Source organism: Mobula hypostoma, chromosome 1, assembly GCF_963921235.1.
Source record: "Mobula hypostoma chromosome 1, sMobHyp1.1, whole genome shotgun sequence".
NCBI classification, from domain to species: Eukaryota; Metazoa; Chordata; class Chondrichthyes; order Myliobatiformes; family Myliobatidae; genus Mobula; species Mobula hypostoma.
In genome coordinates, this window is record NC_086097.1 from 149,669,759 (window position 1) to 149,694,057 (window position 24,299).

General features: G+C 39.3%; 1 protein-coding gene across 1 annotated transcript in view; it reads left to right on the plus strand.

Annotated features, from left to right (window-relative positions):
* Positions 1-24,299, plus strand: part of tg (thyroglobulin) — a 348,151-nt gene that overhangs the window by 249,013 nt on the left and 74,839 nt on the right. Inside the window, exons 40-41 of the mRNA XM_063057803.1 lie at positions 6,236-6,400; positions 11,742-11,909. Coding sequence (XP_062913873.1) covers positions 6,236-6,400; positions 11,742-11,909 — 333 coding nt within the window. The remainder of the gene's footprint in view (positions 1-6,235; positions 6,401-11,741; positions 11,910-24,299) is intronic.

The window sequence follows — 24,299 nt, forward strand, 5'->3', positions numbered from 1 at the left end:
ATAATATGATTAGGAATAGTCAGTATGGCTTTGTCAAGGGCAGGTCATGCCTTATAAGCATGATTGAATTTTTTGAGGATGTGACTAAACATATTGATGAAGGAAGAGCAGTAGATGTAGTGCATATGGATTTCAGCAAGGCATTTGATAAGGTACCCCAAGAAAGGCTTATTGAGAAAGTAAGGAGGCATGGGATCCAAGGGGACATTGCTTTGTGGATCCAGAACTGACGTGCACAGAAGGCAAAGAGTGGTTGTAGATGGGTCATATTCTGCACGGAGGTCGGTCACCAGTAGAGTGCCTCAAGGATCTGTTCTGGGACCCTTACTCTTCGTGATTTTTATAAATGACCTGGATGAGGAAGTGGAGGGATGCTTTAGTAAGTTTGCTGATGACACAAAGGTTGGAGGTGTTGTGGATAGTATGGAGGGCTGTCAAAGGTTACAGCGGGACATTGATAGGATGCAAAACTGGGCTGAGAAGTGGCAGATGGAGTTTAACCCAGACAACTGTGAAGTGGTTCATTTTGGTAGGTCAAATCTGATGGCAGAATATCGTATTAATGGTAAGACTCTTAGCAGTGTGGAGGATCAGAGGGCTCTTGGGGTTCGAGTCCATAGGACGCTCTAAACAGCTGCACAGGTTGACTGTGTGGTTAAGAAAGCATGCAGTGTATTGGCGTTCATCAATCGTGGGATTGAATTTAGGAGCTGAGAAGTAATGTTGCAGCTACGTAGGACCCTGATCAGACCCCTCTTGGAGTACTGTGCTCAGTTCCGGTCGCCTCACTACAGGAAGGATGTGGAAACCATAGAAAGGGTGCAGAGGAGATTTACAAAGATGTTGCCTGGATTGGGGAGCATACCTTATGAAAATAGGTTGAGTGAACTTGGCCTTTTCTCCTTGGAGCGACGAAGGATGAGAGGTGACCTGATAGAGGTGTATAAGATGATGAGAGATATTGATCGTGTGGATAGTCAGAGGCTTTTTCCCAGGGCTGAAATGGTTGCCAAAAGAAGACACAGGTTTAAGGTGCTTTGGAGTAGGTACAGATGAGATGTCAGGGATAAGTTTTTTACTCAGAGTGGCGAGTGCGTAGAATGGGCTGCTGGCAACGGTGGTGGAGGTGGATACGATAGGGTCTTTTAAGAGACTTTTAGATAGGTACATGGAGCTTAGAAAAACAGAGGGCTATATGTGAGCCTAGTAATTTCTAAGGTAGGAAATGTTCAGCACAAATTTGTGGGCCGAAGGGCCTGTATTGTGCGTAGGTTTCCTATGTTTTATGATCATGGAAATTCACTACCATTTGAGCAAATGTCACACATTTGAAAGGAAGCTTGTCAAGTATATGAGAGAACAGGTAATGGAGGGTTGTACTGATAGACCCAGAGGAAGAAAGATGAGAGATTGCTCAAGTACAGCCTGATGAATACCGGCTGCTTTAAGAAAGCGACCCCTTTTATGCCATTTACCCTGTATAGTCCAACCTAATATCAATGGACTAATAACCAAAGAACACAACTAAGAACTTTACTGAGAAAATTTGAGTTCAGTTTTTAAAAAAGGGAACATAAAAGAACTGCTTATGGTAAAGTGTCTATGAATCTGTTAGATAGAAAACTTGAATAGTTTGCTAAAATAATTTTAGGAAGGAAATCCAGCATCCCTATCCAAACTAGTCAAAATGCAAGTTCTGCCCTGTTACTTGACTCCTAACTTCCCTCTAAGTTAGTCCAGCAAAGCTGCCCCAGCAGTGTGTCAAAGAGCACCACGACCTTTGTTTTCTAACTTGTGCTAGGCTACAAATATCAACATCCAGAACATGACATTTAAAAAAAAATAAAAACTGAAAATGGTGGAGACGCATACCAAATCAGTCAACGTCAGAAATACAGAAAGTAAGATTTTGATCAATTTGTAACCCTCTATAAAAAATTGTTTGCCCAGAACTTTCTAAACTAAATGAATCTTCAGTTTTGGGTGTGAAATGAAGTAGTATAATTTGCAGTCTGGCGCAGACTTTTCCTTGTTCTACATTCTATGGATGGAAAGTTGTTTTCCACTTTCTCAAACACAGAGTTTAAATGCGCAATATAAACAGGAGCACTAAATGCTAGCAATTTATTTCACTGAATTCTCACAAGCCTCCTTTATAATTTCTCTTACACATTGGAGATAATTTGATAGACAGGAATGTGATGGTGCCTGGCAACCAGAGAAACAGATTACAGAAGAAGTATTTGATGCAACGTTCTCTATTTGAGTGCATATCTTATCTCAGTAATCATATTTTGACTGAGGCTGTTACATTCAGTTAATAACAGCTTTTTTATTAGAATGAAGTGACTTTAGAAGCTACATCTTTACATAAATAGAATATTTTTTCCATATAGATAAGGAAGATGTTGAATCTTTTGATATCTTTAAGTTACTTATTTCTGCAGTTGGCAATCATTGGAACATGAGGATAGCTCTTTTAAATGAAATAAATGAGATTATATTAAACCTTGCTTCATTAAATCTTGAAATTTGATGTACTGTGCAAATAGTAAGGCAGCTCTAAATATTTGGAGATCCTCTGCTAGAACTAGTTGTGCAAAAAAGGGCAGGGAAATAAGACCTATCAAAGTAAGTGTGTTCAACTCATTTTAAAGAGAAACTATACTAATTTAAGAAGTAGGAGTATAAGCATGTATTCAACACCTTGAGCTTGCTTTGACATTGACAAAGATAACTTTCCTCAAATGTCATTCAAAGTTCAAGTTCAAAGTAAAGTAATTATCAAAACATGTATATGTCATCACATGCCACTCTAAGATTTATGCTCTATCCAATATCCCTTGGTGCCTTTAATGTTCTGAAATGTTTTTACCAATGGTCTAAATCAGGGGTAGGCAACCTTAAGCACAAATGATTTTCTTGCATGTGTTATTTATTAATTTGAGACAAAACATAACTAGATGTATTTAAATGGATAATTCCCATATTTCAAGTTTTTTATGGCATTTATCTGGCCCTCCGTCTGCTCATTAATACACGATCCGACCCACAGAGGCAAAAAGGTTGCTGACGCCTGGTCTGAATGAACCCAATGACTAAATACCTACAGCCCCTGGTTAGAAAATTTTAAAAATTCACCACCTTACAAGTGAAGAAATTCTTCTTACTTCGATCCTAAATAGTCTATCTCTTATTTTGAGAGTATGACCTTTAACTCTGGACCTATTAGCCAAGGAAAACATGTAAAGCTATCTAATTTCCATTGTTCTAAATTCTGAAGAATCGGGGTCTAGCCTACTCAATCTCTCATAGATTATTTTTTATCATCGCAGGAAGCTTTACTGCACTTCCTCTACAGTAAGTGTACCCTTCAGGCAAGGAAACCAAAATTGTACATATCATAGGCAGCCCCGGGTTATGGGCTTTATAGTTGTGGTAATTTCCCCTTACAGAATTTAAAAATTGGTACCCAAAATTTGAGATATGGAATAAAATTTGCTCTTGTGTAACTAATGTGAAAAAGAATAAATACAACTTATTTTTCAGCTCATGTTTGTTAATGTATGTGCAAATGATGTGGCTTTCCATTATGGAAAATCATGAGACTGACACATTTCTATGAATTTATATATCCCCATAATGCAGGAACTGTCAGTACTTCAAGTAAGGTCACAGCCATGCCCTTTAGTTTACTTATGATATAACTATGACAGAAGTCATGGTTGACAGATTTCAGCTGGGGAGTTTCAGGGTTAAAATTAGTTTCAGGATTGTTAATGATGAGCAAAAATGCTGTCAGGCATTCATCAAGGTGAGTAATACAGTCAATTGCTTGACAGTCACATCAGTATATCGTGTTCTCGTTTCAAAAACTCATTTCCCAACTTTGACAGAATGAATAATAAATACAAATTACAATGTGTTAATGTGACAATATAGCAACAATATTGAACAGCAGACCAAAGGCAAAAATTGAAAAGAAGCACAGCTTCTGGAAATCTGAGATAAAACAGAAAATATTGGGAAATCTCAGCAGTTAGGTAATAGAAGCCATTAACATTTCAGATTGAAGATGCTCCTGAATGGATTAGGTCTGACCACAGATGAAGTTGTTAATTGTGTTTTAATCTGAGAGCAAAAACAGTGATTCACAAGGATGGTTGCATGCTACAACTTGGAGCAGAAGGACAAGGATTTTGGAAAAATTTGACAAAGGATGAAACTTCCAAGTAGGCACCCAACCATAGTGGTCATTCCTAATCTGGGAAATGTTAATGAATGAGAAAAGATATAAAGAAGGCAACTGATAATTCAAAGTGAGAGTAGCCTCCGAGATTATGACCATAGAAGCATCAGAGTTGCTGCTATAGTCATATAGGTAGAAGATAAGTTAACTCTTCCCTATATGTGAGTTTGGCACCAAATGTGTGTACAACTTAATCAGGAACCCCCAGTTCATCTGGTCAGTTAGATACAGGTTAGACCCAGCCTACCATCAACCAGTCCACCGCTACCATGTACCTTGCATAATATTTGAGGGTATTGGTAATGGTATTGTTTTATTATTGTTACATGTGCTGTACTGGGATACAGTGGAAAAACTTTCTTATATACCGTTAACTCAGATCAAACCAATACACAGCTCTTTGAGGTAAGGCAATAACAATACAGAATAAGGTGTAGAAAAACTACCAAAGGAGAGCAGTGCAAGTAAACGATAAAGTGCAAAATCATAGCAATGTATATGTGAGGCTAGGAGTCTATCTTATCGTACAAGGGGTCTGTTGAAAAGTCTGATAACAGTGGGATAGAACCTGTTCTTCAGCCTGGTGATATGTGCTTTCAGGCTTTAGTATCTTATGCCCAATGGGAGAATGGAGAAAAGAGAATGTCTGTGGTGGGTGGGGTCTTTGATTATGCCGGCTGCTTTAGTGATGCAATATGGACAGATTTCAGCGAGAGGATTTTGGTTCCTGTGATGCGCTGAGCTGTGTCTATATCTCTCTGCAGTGTCTTGCAGTCATGTGCAGAACAGTTACCAAATGAAGCTGGTATGCCTTCAGACAGAATGTTATCTATGGTGCATCCATGAATATTGCTAAGAATCAACAGGGACATGCTGAATTTCTTTAGTCTCCTGAGGAAGTAAAGGCATTGGTGAGCCTTCTTGGCCATGACATCAACATGGTTGGTCCAGAACAGGGTATTGGTGATATTTACATGTATGAACTTGAAGATCTCAACCTCAGCATCATTGATGTAGACTCGAGCATGTTCATTGTTCCTCTTTCTGAAGTCAATAACTAGCTCATTTGGCATTCTGTATAATGATATTGGTGTTTGAGATTGGCTAGTGCTGTTTTACAAAGGTATATAAACTGTGTCTTGGCATGGTGTGTTTCTGTAGGCTAAACAACTCATTCAAACACTCCAATAAAACAATGCTACATTATTGGGAATATGATTTAGAAATACAGAAGCTGCCTTGAAATGGAGGGCATACTTATTGACACATTAGAGTATTCCAGAGTCCATGAGCCTGTAGGACTTTTCACATGCTAATATGGTCAGATCAATGAATGACCTGGGTATTTAACTGAGAAACAAAGCACTGCACTATTTTCCTGAAACTGCTGACATTATGATGGATTAATTTTGGTTGTTGCCTCTCAGAAGTTTGATCTTTCTCTCAATCAATAATGGAGTGTATGGAAGCCTGAAGTCACAAATTCTATATCATACATGAGAGCTATTTTGTTTTGGACGTTGCCAGGTTTTTTGAGTGTTGTTGGAAATGCACTCACTCAGACAATCTGTAGCATGGCCAAAGAGATTTAACATTATTCAAACTAAAGCACTTTTTCAGTGGGACGTCTACTTTCTTAAATGTTCACTCCTTCTGCTGCTAGGATGTTATGCATACTGTGCAGCAAACTTACCTAGGCTAATTTAGCAGATGAAAGAGCACATACCTGAAAAATTAATTCCTTTTTCTTTTCACCATTGTTGCCTAACCTGCTGAGGTTTTTCTTTCCATTTTCCAAATTATTAAAGTTTCTGCAATGCAGCTTGGAGACCTACAATGCAGCTACTGTAACACAGTATTCTTGTGGATTCTGTATCTCCTGAGCAAACTGTTAGGAAGGTAGTTGATGAAAATTAACATACTGATAACAATTCACTTTCAACACTAACTCATGTTCTTTTCTTAAATTTCTTCAATGTTTTCAAGGGAGGATCAGCTCTCTCTCCAAGTACGGTGATGAGTAAAAAGAGAGCACAGGAACAAGTAATCAACTTGGCTAAAGAGGTTGGCTGTCCAACTGATAACAAGACCATCCTTTTATCTTGCCTTCGTGGTACACCTGCATTGACTCTGAACACAGCACAAACTAAGGTTGGTAATCATTCATTCAATAATATTTGAAGATATATTACTGTATAGCATCAATCATTCATAGAATCTCCCATGCAAAACACTTCCTGTTAAAGTTATATTTTGTCTAGACACCTGTCACGAAGATATGAAAATTTTTCCAACAATCTTGTGTGCAAACAGCCAAGCAGAAGGCAACATGCTGTGAAATGTTCCTTGCCCATTGAGATTCTTATGACCTGAAATGGACTGTCTGCGACACTGGTGGAAGTAGATTCAATAATAAATTTCATGAGGAAATTTGATTAGAAATTGAATAGGAAAATTTTGTAGAGTTCTGGAAAGAGGCAGGGCTGTGCAATAATAGGTTTCAAATAACCAAAATTGGCTCTTTCGTGTTGTATAAATCTATGAAACTTTGATGCAAGGCACTTGGTAACTAGGTAATCCCATTGACAAGATGCCAGGGTTGATCACACAGCTAGCTTTTGCTCAAATATTAATTGCTTGCAGAAGAAAATGGCTACAAGTTCCAGTATCATCTTTCTGAAGGAGAAAGAATGCTCAATGTTGAAAGAGAAAAAACAAAACCATGGGAGGCAAAGACTCATCCTAAGTTTTATTTTGATTCTGACTGGATGATTAGACAAAGAAAAATAACCCTTCACTTCTGATTACTGCATCCAAATCCAAAACAAACTTATAGGATGCAAATCTGCCAAATGGAAGCTTTTTAAGGAAAGTGAGTCTGAACAGTTGTAATCAGATGTCAGAAAATAGCATAAAATAACTCGTAACTTATGTAAAAATCAGCACACTAAACTTCTCAGTTTTACAACTTAATGCTTCTGTCATGCAAAGGTCTGTGCCACAGTTGCATCTAAGCTCTTGGAATTATTAAAAAGTAACATATGATCACAGTAGAGTGCCGTTGCAATGCTTTGAGCTTAAGGTATGGTTTTGGAATGAGTACTAAGAACATTAGAAAGGAATGAAAAGGTCATTCAATCCATCTAGTCCTTTGTTTACAGGGAGAGATTCTGTCAAACCAAACTGCACCTGGATTGGCTTAATCACATGCAGAAGGAATTCATACCAAGCAGTGATAACTCTTACAAATCAGTGAACGAAAAATTAAAATGATTTATGAGCCTTGGAACACTCCACTGCATTTGTGCCAATGACTAATCTGGACATCGGCATCTGAGTTTTAAGATTACGTAAGCAGCGATCAGTAGAGAGGGCACAGGGAGAAACAGTTGGAGCAGACTGTGCTGTGGGAGAGCCAAGAAAGTGTCAGCATAACTGGGTGGAATGTAGACAATGGTGTGTTATGAGCTGAGGAGAAGAGAGTAAGGGAGCTTTTGTGATTTGAATCTGTGATGTCCAGTCAAGCAAGGCTCTGTCATCGCACCATTATCTCCACTCCAACAAACTGAGTTCTGCAGTGGAGCAAATCCGCAGGATGTGCAGAAAATCATTCCTCTCTCCAGAACCAAGATCGGATGAACTTCAGTTAGAGTTATTAGCCAATGAGCTCTAAACTGTTGTTGAATTCTTTATTGGATTATAAATATCTGATGATCTTGATCCTTCACCCAACTAACAACCGTATCCCTTCCCTCCTCACAACGAGCACACTACCCCTGACAGTTAGTATCCTAATATGTATTGATGTGCAAATGATACATGAGATCTGGTCCTGTGCAATGAGACAGGTAAAATTAGTGATCTTGTAGTTAGGAACCCTCTTGGAAAGAGTGATCACAGTATGACTGAATCCTCATACAAATGGAGGGTGCAATAGTTCATTCTAAAACCAGTGTGTTATGTGTAAACAATAGAGACTACAATGGGATGAGGGAGGATTTGACTGGGAACACAGGCTATATGGTGGGATGGTTGAGGAACAGTAGGAGATTTTTAAAGAGGTTTTTCATGGTGCTCAGCAAAGGTATATTCCAGTTAAAATCAAGGACAGTAAGGGTGGGGAGGGCCAGCCTTGGATAACTAAGGAAATAAAACGAGGCATAAAACTAAAGGTTTAAGTGTACAAAGTCGCTAAGGGTCGCCAAGAGTAGTGGGGAAACTGGGAAATCTTTAAAAAGCAACAAAGAAAGGGAAGATAGATTATGAAAATAAACTACTGCAAAATATGAAAATAGATAGTAAAAGCTTTTATAATTACATAAAGCCGAAAAGGGTGGATAAAGTGAATGTAGGTCCCTTGGAGGACAAGAGGGGGAATTGATATTGAGCAGTGAGGAAATGGCCGAGGCTTTGAATGACTATGTTGTGGGTCTTCATGGTAGAAGACACGTCTAACGTGACAATGAGAGATGTTATGGATGCGATAGGAGGTGAGGACCTCAATGTAAATAGCTATCACTAAAGAGGTAGTGCTGAGCAAACTTGTGGGCCTGAAGGTAGACAAGTCCTCTGGTCCTGATGGAATGCATCCCAAGGTACTGAAAGAAATGGCAGAGTTTATAGTTGAGGCTTTGGTGGTAATTTACCAAAATTCTCTGATGTCTGGGAAGATCGCGGTGGATTGGAAGACAGTGAATGTCATGCCGCTGTTCAGAACAAGATGTAGGCAAAAGGCAGGTAACTATAGGCCAGTTAGTTTAACATCTATAGTGGGGAAAACTCTTGAAGCTAGCATTAAAGAAGCAATAGCGAGGCATCGGGAAAGAAATGGATCCAGCAGGCAGACACAGCATGGATTCAGCAAAGGCAGGTCCCGTCTGACACACCTACTGGAGTTCTTTGAAGATACGAGTGCAGTGGATAGAGGGGAACAGATGGACATTATTTACTTGGATTTCCAGAAGGCGTTCGATAAGGTGCCGCACAAAAGACTTCTCCATAAGATAAGGACGCATAGAGTTGGGGGTGATGTATTAGCACAGCCAGAGAATTGGTTAACCAATAGAAAGCAGAGAGTTGGAATACAGGGGTATTATTGTGGTTGGCAATTAGTGGTGAGTGGCGGTCTTGCAATTGTTCACGATATACATTAATGATCTGGAATAGGGGACTGAGTGTAGTGTATTGAACTTTGTTGATGACACTCAAAAAAAATTGTGCAGAAGATACGGAGAGTCTGCTGAGACATAGATAGGTTAAATAAGTGGGTAAGGGTCTGGCAGATGGAGACAATGTTGGTAAATGTGAGGTCATTAACTTTGGAAGGAAAAATGGAAGATCAGTTTATTATTCAAATGATAGAAAAAATCATAGCGTACTGCTGTGCAGAGAGACTTGGGCGTGCTTATGCACACAAAAGGTTGGTTTGGGTGCATCAGGCTATCAAGAAGGCAAGTGGAAAGTTGGCCTTCAGTGCTAGAGGGTTTGAATTTAAGAGCAGGGACGTTATGCTCCAAATGTACTGGGTACTGGTGAGGCTGCACCTGGAGTACTGCATGCAGTTCTGGCCTCTACTTGAGGAAGGATAAACTGGCTTTGGAGTTAGTGCAGAGGAGGTTCACCAGGTTGAATCCAGAGATGAGGGGGTTAGACTATGAGGGGAGATTGAGTTGCCTGGGACTGTATTTGCTGGAATTCAGAAGAATGAGAGGAGATCTTATAGAAACATACAAAATTTTGAAAAGGATAGATAAGATAGAGGCAGGAAAGTCTATGTGGATAACTTTGCATATCTCAGGAGCCACCCCTCAGTAAAGACAATCATCAGTGACAAAGTTTCCAACCACCTCCAGTGTTTTAGCACAGTCTTCAGCCATTATAGAAAAGTAAGAACCAAGGCCACAGGTCTGACACCAAGCTCATGGCCTACCAACCAGCAGTGATCACAGCTTTCCTGGAGATATGGTATGGACAATAAACAGTAGGAAGCTTAAGGACTGAGAAGGGCTATGAGTGCAGGATATGGGAACCATCAATCATATCATCTCAAGGCAATATTTGCAGCATTGAAGCTTTATTCAAGTCTCTAATCATTGTGAAGCAGCTTCAGTGGCCAAGCCACATCATTACTATTCCTGACATCAAATCCCCAAAGAAAGCACTCTACTCCAATCTGTATAACAGCAAGAGATTTCAAAATGAACAAAGAAATGCTTCAAGAACATCCTCAACGCTTTATTGATAAAGCAAAGCACCCCATCAACTCATGGGAGTCACTGGGCCACTTAAAGCGATGGAGCTTCCTAAAGATTCCAGGTATTTCAGATATCTAGGATAGAAACACATGAAGATTAAAGCAAAGAGCATGTGGGCACCATAGCCAAGGAAGCACCATGTAAGAAACTATCAATCCATTCACCTGCCCTGTCTACTTCTACCTGTCCAACCCATGGCAGAGTTTGCAGATCCCACATTGGACTCATCTCGATGCATGAAGACTGCACATGCTGGAATCTGGAACAACAAGTAATCTTCTGGAAGAAATCAGCGAGTGTAGCACCATTTGTGGGAAGAAACAAATTGTTGATGTTTCGACTTCATGATACATCCCGCCCCTGCCCACAGATTTGTCATGGAAGCAACCTGTCTTACTTCCTGAGAAGAAGCAATGTTAGACTTACCTGAAGTTTAAAATACTACAAGCTTATAAATCAAACTGCGTTTGGAGTAAATGAGAATCTACGAATCTTGATGTAATGCCTCAATAACGGAAGCACAGAATTGTTTACTTACCTTGTTGTCTTATTTGAGTATATTGAAGGATGATTTTCATTTGTAGGTTTTCTAAATATCCATAGTACCTTGAAAGAGTATTGATACATTCAAACGTAAGCTTGATGCATTCTTAAAAAACCTAACAGTTTAAGAAACAATATATCATTAATGTCTTGAATCTAACTTGTTTTAGGGAACTGTTAGCTTTGAGCCTACTTTTCCCAAAGTTTCTTCTGGAATTTTCCTTACAGATAATTGGATGCATAGTAAAGATTGATTGAATCAAGTAGGCATTGACTCAAACGTACCATGTGATTTTTTTTTTGTTGCATTACATGTTGCAGTATGATGAAGGAGAATAAAGACTGTTACCTTTTGTCATCCAGTGTTTCCTGTGAAATCAGCACTTTACAGTACCAGCAACCCTGCTGCTGTCTGTAAGGAGCTTGTATGCTCTCCCTGTGACCATGTGGGTTTCCTCCGGGTCCTCTGGTTTCCTCCCACAGCCAAAAGACATGCAAATTGGTAGGCTAATTGGTCATTGTAAATTGTCCAGTGATTAGGCTAGGAATAAATCAGGTTATTGCTGAGCAGCACGGATCAAAGGGCCAGAAGGGCCTACTCCACACTGTACCTGTATCTCAATCTCAGTATGTTACAAGGTAGTATATTCAGGCAAGGTTTTTACCTGCACATTTGTTTCTGTTTGATCCCACAGCTGTTATCAATCAGTGGGCCATTCCAAACATGGGGCCCAATAGTTGATGGGATATACCTACGAGAATCCCCTCTCACAGCCTTCCCTAATAGACGATTCCATGCAGTGGACTTAATGATTGGGAGTGCAGAGGAGGACGGGCTTGTCAGAAGATCCAAAGCAATTATGGTAAGATGAAACTTGATTTAAGAAATGCCACCAATATTTTTCTCTACTATATAAGAACATAAGAAGCAGAAGCAAGAGTAAGCCGTAGTCCTTTGAGTCTGCTCTGCCTTTCAATAAACCTTCATCTCAAAGCCACTTTATTGCACTCTCCCAAATATATTATCCTCCATAGAGTTTAGATGTCTGACAATCTTCACCTTGAATATATTCAGTGATTTTTGCCTTCTCAACTCTAAGGGGTAAAGAAAAGTACACGGGCTCATGAATCTGAGAGTAAATTTCTCTTTTATCTCTGTCAGGACTGTGTGGCCACATATTCTGAAACTGTGCCCTCTAATTCCAGATTGGAGGGGATTAGAGGGCACAGGGGAAGAATCCTCTTTCCATCCATCTAGTCATTCATCCTCAGGATCTTTTATGTGAAGTAATGTGGCTCAGTAATGTAACTGTATTTATCTGAGTCTGGAAACAACCTGAAAGCACTGGAAGCACTCTGCAGGTTAGTCTACTTCAGTAGAATGAGAAAGGGAGTTAATGTTTCAGGGTGAAGAACTGGGATAGAATGAAAAATAAGACAATTTTAAGTTGCATAGAGGGTGGGGAAGGGACAGATAGGGCAAGGGGATGATGACAGGTTCGCCAAGGTGATACTAGGCTACTGAAGCCCTCTGGCTGTTGGATTATAAGGCGGTGAGAGAGAGGGGACAACAGAGGAACGTGTAAAAACTGCGAAATGTCGTCACTGCTGTAAGAAGTGGCCAGCAAACCAGTGTTATCAGAAAGAGGAAATACAATATTAATATTATTGATGAATAACTATTTCTGATTCAAACTATGAAAGCAAATTACCTGAAATTTTTGAGTTTGATATAATCCGGAAGGCTCTGATGCACCCAGGCAGAAAATGAAATATAATTCCTAAAGCTTACACTTAGCCTCACCAGAACAGTACAGCATTCCACAGGCTGAAAGATCAGAGTGGGAGTGGAACAGAGAAATAAAGTGACAATTTGAAGTCCTCACTTTCTGTTTGGACACATTGTTACTTCAAGTATACCATACTGTAAATCAGCTAAGTTCTTATGTTTGACTACTGTCCAGTAAATCACAAATATAAAGTGTGTGTGTGAATATTTGCTTGCACTTGAAATGTTTGTGTCATGTGTAGACATCGCTGACAAATAAAAAAAAGCTACCACTTTCACCTCCATCAGAGTCATAGTTGTTCATACCTTGGCAATGTCTACTTGGATGAGGTACAGGAGAGTTCTGAATCAGAAGACAATGAGAATCAGAGTATTTGGTAAAAACATATGTCCAGTTCAATGCTTGAGGAACTCAACGGGTCAGGCAGCATCTATGGAAATGAATAAACTGTCGACATTTTGGGACAAGACCCTTCTTCAGGACCCAACCCATGCCAGTCCTTCCAAACGTCAGAACTTGGCACTAAGTGAAAGGCCTATTTACTGAATGATCTGTCCATTTTCTCACTAATCTAAAGATAATTCCAATGATTTGTGGAATAATTATACAATCAAATTCAAGGTCAAAGCTGACTTTATTATCAAAAGCGTAAGTACAGGTAAGCACAGGTGCAATGAGAAACTTACTTCCGGCAATATTAAAGGCACATTAGAGCATCCAGTCACACTCCCTTTTTTCCATCCAACTTTTAAAAATTTCATTCCTTTCCTTCAACTAATTTACATTCTTTTATATCAGTCTTTAAATGCAATACAAAAAGAAAGCATCAGGAAAACCCAGCAAGCCAAAGAGCATCTATAGAGCTAGGAAGAAAGTCAAAGCCTCAGTCTGCTGAACTTCGAGTTATTTTGTTGTACTCAGTTTCATTTATGTTTTTCATAATGTCTTAAATGTCAGTGCTCTTGTAGCCCCAAAAGGGAACTCTGTTCCAAAGGACTGCAAGCTGGGTGATCTGGTCTGCAATATCATTGCCTCCTCTCCGAAACTGTGGTTTTCATGGGAAGACCAGACTTGCCCTATAATCTCATCCTATCCAGCAACTCTGTTATTCTCAATTATAATTAAATGTGAATCTTCCCAGTAGCTTTACTGCTTTATCTCCATAGAATTCTTCTATGGAGAATACTGAATAATTTGAAAAAACTGTAGCCAATTAATTACAAGGCAAGATTTTAATAAATTCTAATCAAAAGTTTCTCTATGTTGAATGGCATCATGCATATATTTTTTAGATATATTTTTACAACTTTTTTGTTCTGTTTACCAATATGTTTGGAAAGCACGTGTTCTTTCTACTTGGGGAAGCTTACTGCTCATCTTGTTTTTCCCATTTCCACTTGAGGGGTAGCTCTAGCCCACATGTTGCGCCCGTTGCCTAACAACAGCTCCAAGTATATTATACTCCATTCGAAAAGTCTCCTCAATTAGCTTCTTTGTCAATTTGGCACACTGTAAATGTTGGCTTTTAGATCCTGTGGAGAAACATGTGTATCGCTTATTAACAAAGCTGAGACATTAGACTTGCTCATTACAAGAAGGCTTTGATGCTTTATAAATTAAGATACACAGATGCTTGCTCAGCAAGGTGCCGATAAACTCCTTCCTGCCAGAGACAACCCTAAGCAATATATTATGTTCTGGTGAGCTGGCAGTAAGTAGTAAATTTGGAACAGGGAAGTTTTAAATAGTCTCTTATCATACAATAAATCAAGATAGTGGTCATGGAAAGAATGCAATGTTGATATTGTGCCTTTGGCATTCTAAAGTTATGTAACAAGCTATTTTCCCATGTTTTCAAGAAAACATGCCAAGTAAGGACCTTGCCCTATCTGGAGACAAATCAACATGGGATTTTTCTTACTTATCCTCTTTCAATTGGCCTAGTAGTGTTAGTGACAGTTTTAGAAGTAGCTTATACAAGAATTTTCTTAAGTAACGGAAGGCATCTAATTAGAAACAGGATGTGAAACTTATTACATAAATGGGAAGATGATGCATTACGTTCATGCTCTTTCTTTAATTGATATATAATTTTAATTTTAATTGATACATAACACATGAAAAAGACCATAAGCCAGTGGAGCAGAATTAGGTCATTCGGCCTATCATGTCTGCTCTGCCATTTGATCATGACTGACCCACATTCCTCTGAATCCTATTCTCCTGCCTTCTCCCCATATCCTTTCACACTCTGACTTATCAAGAATCTCTCAACTTCCACCTTAAATACAATCAATCACCTGGCCTCTGGAGCTGCCTCTGGCAATGAATTCCACAGATTCACAACCCCCCGATATAAAAAAAATAATTCCTTATCTCTGTTCTAAATAGACATCCCTCTATTCTGTTGTGCCCTCTAATCCTAGATGCCCCAGTACAGGAAACATCTTCTCAGCATGCACTCTATCTGGGCCTTTCAACATTCGATAGGTTTAATAAGATCTCCTCTATTATTCTAAATTCCAGTGGGTATAGGCACAGAGCCATCAAACGCTCCTCATATCATTCAATCCCAGCATCATTTTCGTGTACCTGCTTTGAACCCTCTCTGATGTCTCCAACCCTCTCTACTTCTTTATCACATCCTTTCTCAGATAAGGTGCCCAAAACTGCTCACAGTACTCTAAGTGCAGCCTCACCAGTGCCTCATAAAGCCTTACATCCTTGCTTTTATATTCTAGTCCTCAGGCATTTGCCTCCTTCAGCACCAACTCAACCTGCAAGTTAACCTTTAGGGAAACCTGCACAAGGACACTCAAGTCCCTTTGCACCTCAGATTTTTGAATTTTCTCCCCGTTTAGAAAATAGTTTATGCTTTTATTCCTTCCACCAAAGTGCATTACCGTACACTTCCTTTCACTGTATTCCATCTGTCTCTTTTTTGTCCATTCTTCCGATCTGCCTCAGTCCTTTTGCAGCCATCCTGCTTCCTCAGCATTACCTGCTTTTCCATTTATCTTCACAGTATCTGCAAACTTGGCCACAAAGTCATCAATTCCATCATGCAAATTATTGACATGTAATGTAAAAAGTATCGGTCCCAGCACCGATCCCTACGGAAAACTGCAGCCAATCAGAAAAGGCTCTCTTTATTTCCACTCTGCATCCTGCCAATCAGCCACTGCTTTATCCATGCTGGTATCTTTCCTGTAATGCCATGGGCTCTTAACTTGTTACACCCTTTCAAAGGCCTTTTGAAAATCCAATTACACAACATCAACTGATTTTCCTTTGTCTGTCCCACTTGTTCATTCAAAGAATTCCAACAGATTTATCAGACAAGGTTTTCCCTAGAGAAAACTATGTTGACTTTGGCCTATTTTTATCATGTGCTTTCAAGTACCCTGAGATCTCATCCTTGAGAATCGACTCCAACATCTTCCGAACCACTGAGGTCAGACTAACTGGCCTATAGTTTAATTTCATTTGCCTCTCCCTTGAAGAGTGGAGTGACATTTGTAATTTTCCAGTCCTCTGGAATCATGCCAGAATCCAGTGATTCTTGAAAGATCATTACTAATACATCTACAAGCTCTTTCAGAACCCTAAGGCATAGTCCATCTGGTCCAGGTGACTTAACTACCTTCAGACCTTTCAGCTTCCCAAGCACCTACACTAACTACTGTCCCCTGACACTCTACAACTTCTGGCATACTGCTAGTGTCTCCCACAGTGAAGACTGTAGCAAAATACTTATTCAGTTCACCCACCATTTCCTTCCATCTTGTAGGCATTCTACAAATTCTCTCTCTTGTGATCCACAATTAGCACCAACCTGCTTTTCCCAATCTATCTGCATTTTGAAATACCCTATTACCATGGTAACATTGCCCTTTTGACATACATTTTCTATCTACTGCTGTAATATGTTTCTCACTTCCTTGCTACTGTTCTGAGGCCTGTACATAACCCCTATCATCATCTTTATACCCTTGCAATTACTTAGCTCTACCCACAATGACTCTACATCTTCTGATCCTATATCACCTTTTAATAAGGGTTTGATTTCATTTTTTAGCAACAGAACCATGCCCACCCCTTCTGCCTACGTGTCTGTCCTTTCAATACAACATGTATCATTGAACGTTAAAATCTTCTTTCAGTCATGATTCAGTGATGCTCACTTCATATCTGCCAATCTCAAACTGCATTACAAGGTCACCTACCTTATTCAGTATACTTTGTGCATTCAAACGTAACCCCTTCAGTCATGTATTCATCATACTTTTCCATTTTGTCCCCGTTACACTCCAACTCATCCCACGGCAATCTTGCCCTATCATCAGCCTGTCCCTCCTGACAGTCTCAATACACAGTGCCTCTGCTTGTATACCTACTGCCCCATCCTAAACCCTATCACTCAGTTTCCCATCCCCTGCAGAATTAGTTTAAAGCCTCTCCAGTAGTTCCAGCAAACCTGCCTGCAAGGGTAGAAGTCCCCCTTGTGTTCAGACATAACTTTTGTACTGGTTGTACCTTCCCCAGAGGAGATCCCAATGATCCAGCATCTGAAACCCCACCCCCAGCACCAGTTCCTCAGCAACACATTCATCTGCAAAATCATCCTGTTCTTACTCTTAATGAGGGGTGGGGAGGTGGCACAGGCAGGAACCCAGAGTGTTCTGCCTTGGGGCTCTCGTTTAGAACCTGGTGGCTTTTGTCATTGGTGCCAATGTGTACCAACACTTCTGGCTGCTCACTCTCTCCCCCTTTAGAATGCTGTGGACCTAATCCAAGACGTCCTTGACCCTGACTTGGGAGGCAAAATACCATCTGGGTGTCCATAAGACCATAAGGTACAGGAGCAGAATTAGGCCATTTGGGCCATTGAGTCTGCTCCACCATTCCATCATGGCTGATCCCGGATCCCACTCAACCCCCATACACCTGCCTTCTTGCCATATCCTTTGATGACCCGACCGATCAGAAATCTATCAACTTCCACTTTAAATATACCCACGGACTTGGCCTTAACCACATTCCCCAGATTCACCACTCTTTGGCTAAAAAAAATCCTCCTTACTTCTAAGTTGCTGTGTTCACCAGCAGCTTTGATGTTAGTTGCTTGAATTTCCAGCATCTGCAGAATTCCTCGTGTTTGCATCCTCCTTACTTCTGTTCTAAATGGTCGTCCCTCAATTTTGAGGTTGTGCCCTCTAGTTCTGGATACCCCCCACCATAAGAAACATCCTCTCTGCATCCACCTTATAGAACCCTTTCAACATTTGGTAGGTTTCAATGAGCTCCCCTGTTTCCAGTGAGTACAGGCCCAAAGCTGCAAAACGCTCTTCATATGTTAACCCCTTCATTCCCAGAATCAGCCTTGTGAACCTCCTCTGGACTCTTTCCAATGACAACATTCTGAGATATAGGGCCCAAAACTGTTGACAATTCTCTAAGTGCGATCTTATTAGTATCTTATAAAATCTCGGCATTATTTCCTTGCCTTTATGTTCCTTTGCAGTTGAAATAAATTCCAACATTATATTTGCCACCTTTACCACAGACTCAACCTGTAAATTAACCTTCGGGAGTCTTGCATAAGAATTCCCAAGTCCCTCTGCACCTCTGATGTTTGAAACTTCTCCCCATCCAGATAATACTCAGCACTATTGTTCCTTTTACCAAAATTCATCATCATACATTTCCCAACACCGTATTCTATCTGCCACTGTTTTGCCCATTCTTCCAATTTGTCTAAGTCCTGCTGCAATCACATTGCTTCCTCAGCACTACCTCCACCTATCTTCGTGTCATCTGCAAACTTTGCTACAAAGCCATCAATACCATTATCCAAATAATTGACAATGTGAAAAGTAGCGGTCTCGATACTGACCCCCGAGGAACACCACTAGTCACTGGCAGCCAACCAGAAAAGGCCCCCTTTATTCACATTCACTGCCTGTCGGCCAATCCTCTATCCAGGCCAGTATTTCTCCTGTAATGCCAAAGGATTTTATATTATTTAACAGCTTCATGCGTGGCACCTTATCAAATGCCTTCTGAAAATCCAAGTAAATGACATCCATTGCTTCTCCTTTATCCACCCTGCATGTTACTTCCTTAAAGAACTCTAACAGATTTGTCAGGCAAGATTTCCCTTCACAGTAACCATGCTGAGTTTGACTTATTTTATCATTAGTCTCCAAGTACTCCAAAACCTCATCCGTAATAATAGACTCTAACACTTTCCCAACCACTGAGGTTAGGCTAACTGGCCTATAATTTCCTTTCTTTTGCATTCCTCCTTTCTTAAAGAGTGGAGTGACATTTGCAATCTTCCAGTCCTCCAGAACCATGTCTGAATCAAGTATTTCTTGAAATATTATGACCAATGCATCCATTATCTCTTCAGCAACCTCTCTCAGGACTCTGGGGTGTAGTCCATCTGGTCCAGGTGTCTTATCCACCTTAAGATCTTTGAATTTGCCTGGCACTTTTCCCTTTGTAATAGCAATGGCATTCACTCCTTCTCCCTGACACTCATGGACCTCTGGCACACTTCTAAGTGTCTTCCACAGTGAAGTCTGATGCAAAGTACCCATTAAGTTTATCTTCCATTTCTTTGTCCCCATTACTACCTCACCAGCATCATTTTCCAGTGGTCCAATATCAACTCTCACCTCCTTCTTTCTCTTTTAGTATTTTGCTTTACATTATTGGCTAGTTTGCCCTCATATTTCATCATTTCCCTTCTTATAGCTTTTTGAGTTGCCTTTTGTTGGATTTTAAAATCTTTCCAACCATCCAACTTCCCATTCACTTTTGCTACCTTATATGCCCTTTCCTTGGCTTTTATGCAGTCCTTAACCTCCCTTTGTCAGCCATAGTTGTCTACCCTGCCATTTGAGAACTTATCACATCCACAGAATCTCGTGTCTATTCCTCTGACATTGGACTCCACTAACACTGCTGCAATCCTCTTCTTTCCCCCTTCCCTTCTGAGCCACAGCACCAGACACTGCTAGAGACCTGATCACTATGGTTTATCTCTAGTAGCTTGCCCCCCCAAAACACTTTTCAAAATTGTATAATTATTACTGAGGGATATAGCCACAGGGGAGTCTACACTGGTTGCCTATTTTCTTTCCCTCTCCTGACAGTCACCCAAGTACATGCCCCCTGCAAATTGAGGCTGACTGCCTCCCAGTATCACCACCTTAGTTTCCTGTGCGAGCCAAAGGTCATCGAGCTGCATCTCTAGTTCCTTAACATGTTCTTTGAGGATCTGCAACTTGATGCACCTGGTGCAGATGTGGATACCTAGGAGGATGGAGGTCTCCCAGAATTCCCACATCGCACACAAAGAACACAACACAGCCTGTGGAGCCATCCTCGCTGCACTAACCATGTAATAACTATAAAAAGAGATGAAGGAAGAAAAGAAACCTATCTGATACCTCGCCAAAGACTGAAGAGCCAAAGCTCCCCACTGCGATACTGGCCCACTGACACAATGGCCGCTCCATTTTTCCCTGCCTTATTATTATTTTCCCTTGTTAATGAATCACAGTTTGATTGGGCTGCCAGAAAATGGTGAAAGGCCACCAGCGCTTCTTTTTAAGTCTCTCTCACTGACCTGTGAGCTGCCTCCTTTCTTTCTCCCAATTTGACTGGGCTGCTGGAAAAATGCTGAAAGCCCACGTGCTTCTTTTTAAATCTTACTCACAGAACTGCGAGTTGCCTCCTCTCTTGCTCCCAATTCGATTGGGCTGCTGGAAAAATGCTGAAAGACAGCAAACGCTCCTTTTTAAATCTCATTTAAAAAGAACATCAGCGCTTTGGATTCTGATGTTATTACTAGTAGCAATGTAAACTAACAAGGTTTTAAACACTTTTAGAAGAATATTATCAAAAAGCAGGTGGTAATTTGAGAAAAATATTGAGAAGTTTGGTTAAAGTCCACTTGGAACATTAGGTACAGAATTCCCCAGGTAATGTTGGACATTTGAAGGAAGAAGCAGAGTTTATATTTCAGACTGTTAACTTTTCATCAGAGCTCAGATTTAAACACTTTGAGGTGAATGCCCATTTCTTCCTGTAAGTTCAATGACCACTATGTCCATCATTCTCCTTTGCAACAGAATGAAGCAGAACCAGATAGTACACCGCTTCATATATTCTTTGTTGCCAAGGCTTGTGTATTGGTTGCCTTGTCACAGTTCACCTATTTTTGCCTTACCCATGCTTAAGGTATTTTTGGCTTGAGTATTTTTGACTTGATGATTACAATCTTTTCCTGGTTTTTCTCTCTTCTTCCTTCCTACATAATGTTTTTCTCAATCGGCATTTTGCTTCCTGTGTTTTACCCTTCACAGCAAGTCTTGTTCAGCTGACACCCTGTGCAGACTGGATTTTACAAAACTCAATTTGAAAATGCTTATTCTTGTTCTCAATCCCTCTATCCAAGGGGTTCCCAACTTTTATGCCAGGAACCCTTACCATCAACCAGGGGTTCTGTGGACCCTTGGATGGGAAACCCTCTTCTACACCCTCATTCCTCCTGATCTCTGTATCATCCTTCAGCCACATAAACCTTGGAATTGCCATGTTTCTTTGGCATTTTGCAAACTCTTGATTAATTTGCTACTCCTTTCCAACAATGCTTTCAGCTGACTTGGTCCCAAGCTCTGGGATTCACCCTTTGGTTCCATTTTCCTTACACCTTTAGGATAATCGTTAATATTTTCCTCTTTGACTAAGGTTAGTGGATATTTATTTCTGTGATATTGTATCAGAATAAAAAAATTACCATACTTGTGCTTCAGGAAAGTTTATTAAATATATATAGCTGAAAACTATTGTTGATGGAGTCAGATAGGTCAAGCACAGCTAATAATTAACAAAACACAAAAGCCTCTGTCTTGCCATTGCTAGTTTATGGAACAGATTTATTCGGGAATAATGTGGGTGATTGGCTTAATGAAAAGAAAATGCTTTTCAATTTCAAGCTCCCTGAAAAGTTGCTAAAAGTCGTGCTGCTGAATTTAGTGGGCACACAGTGTACATATCACAGAATAGGCTTTATGAATGAAATTTATTTCGGTCAGTACAAACATAACAAAAAGCATTTTCAATGATAATTTCATAACGATTATTTCATAGGACAAAATTACAACAAAAAAAATAGATATTCTTTAAAAGAGTGTAGGCTGAAGCTACAGCTTATTATGCCTACACCTCTTACTTACACAACAACATATTTGGCATCAATCATCACATCAAAATAAAAAAATTTCATAATCTTTTAATAAAATCTAATTCCAAGTATCATTTATTTACATTACTCCCATTCATTTTAAATCATGTATTTTATATTTGTTCACTATTTTTAAATAATTTTTTTAACTTGTTAAGTGTGGTGCATCTTCTTAAATTCTCACTACAACTGTTCCATAGATTCACCCCTCTGACTGAAATACAATAATTTTTACATTTGTTCTTATCCTTTGTTTCTGAAATATACATGTTCCTCTTAAATCATGTTTACTTTCTCTCATTTTAAACAACCTTTGGATACTTTGTGGTAGTTGTCCATTTTTTTACTTTATACATTATTTGTATCATTTTAAAATCTATGAAATTTCTGAATTTTAAAGTGTTTAGTTGAATAAATAGTAGATTGGTTGGCTCATAATAACTTGTCTTATTTACAATTCGTATGACTTTCTTTTGGAGTAGAAAAATTGAGTTTGTATTTGTTTTGTATGCATTTCCCCATACCTCTACACAGTGAGTCATATATGGGACTATAAGTGAACAGTATAATGTATACAAAGATTCCTGATTTAAGAAATCTTGTGCTTTGTGCAGTATTGCAATACATTTTGACATTTTTGCTTTGACATAATTTATATGTGGTTTCCAGCTTAATTTATTATCTATTACCACTCCTAAAGAATTTTGTTTCAAATATCTTATCAATTTCAACATATTTATTCTAAGTTTACTATGAGTTTGATACACGGTTTCCAAATATTATGAATTTAGTTTTACTTAGGTTCAGTGATAATTTGTTAGTATCAAACCATTTCTTTATAATTTTTAGTTCTTTCTCCACTGTATCCAAAAATTGTTTCAGATGTTCCCAACCACAAAATATAGTTGTATCATCAGCATATAATATACATTCTAATGTCTGAGAGACTATACATATATCGTTTATGTACAAAATGAACAGCAATGGACCAAGCACTGAACCTTGTGGAACCCCACAAGTTTCCCTCAAAAGTTTTGAATTAGAGTTATTCATATGTACATACTGATACCCGTCTTCCAAATAGCTACTTAACCAGTCACGTGCCACCCCTCTAATACCATATCTTTCTAATTTTGTTAATAATAATTTATGATCAATGGTGTCAAATATTTTTTTTAGATCAAGGAATATTCCCACTATGTATACATTTCTTTCCATAGCGTTTGATATTTCTTCTACAAAATCTATTAATGCTATTGTAATGGTTCTGTTTTTTTCTGAACCATATTGCCGTTCACAGAGTATATTATGTTTTGTTATGAAATCATTAAACCTTCGCACAAATATTTTTTCCAATATTTTGGAAAACTGAGAACAAGGAAACTGGTCTATAATTTGAAAATACATGTCTATCTCTAGCTTTGTATATTGGAATGACCTTGGCTATTTTCATTTTATTGGGAAATTTTCCAAAAATCAAAGACTGATTGCAAAGATGAGTCAGTGGTTTCACAACACAGTCAATGATGCTTATAATTAAATACATATCATATCCATTCCAATGTTGATTTCTTGCTCTTTGATTTATATACCTAGTGTAAACATAGTGTAAGTGCTTATATTGATAATACTATTTAGACAATAGGTGCAGGAGTAGGCCATTTAGCCCTTCGAGACAGCACCACCATTCACTGTGATCATGGCTGATCATCCACAATCAGTACCCTTTTCATGCCTTCTCCGCATATCCCTTCCCTCCACTAACTTTAAGAGCTCTATCTAACACCTCCTTGAAAGAATCCAGAGAATTGGCCTCCATTGCCTTCTGAGGCAGAGCATTCCACAGAACCACAACCCTCTGTGTGAAAAAGTTGTTCCTCAACTCCGTTCTAAATTGTCTACCCCTTATTCTAAACTGTGGCCTCTGGTTCTGGACTCCCCCAACATCGGGAACAAGTTTCCTGCCTCTAGCGTGTCCAAACCCTTAGTAATCTTATATGTTTCATATCTTGTATATTTACTCCATCTTTATTGCTGTGCTCAGTAATCAATTTAGCTAATTTAGTTCCCACATTAACAAAGAAATCATTAAAGCTATCTGCAACCAGATTAGTATCCTTTATTACCATATCATCCCTTACTCACTCACTCTTCCTTCAGTTAGTCCTGACGAAAGGTCTCGGCCTGAAACGTCGACTGCACCT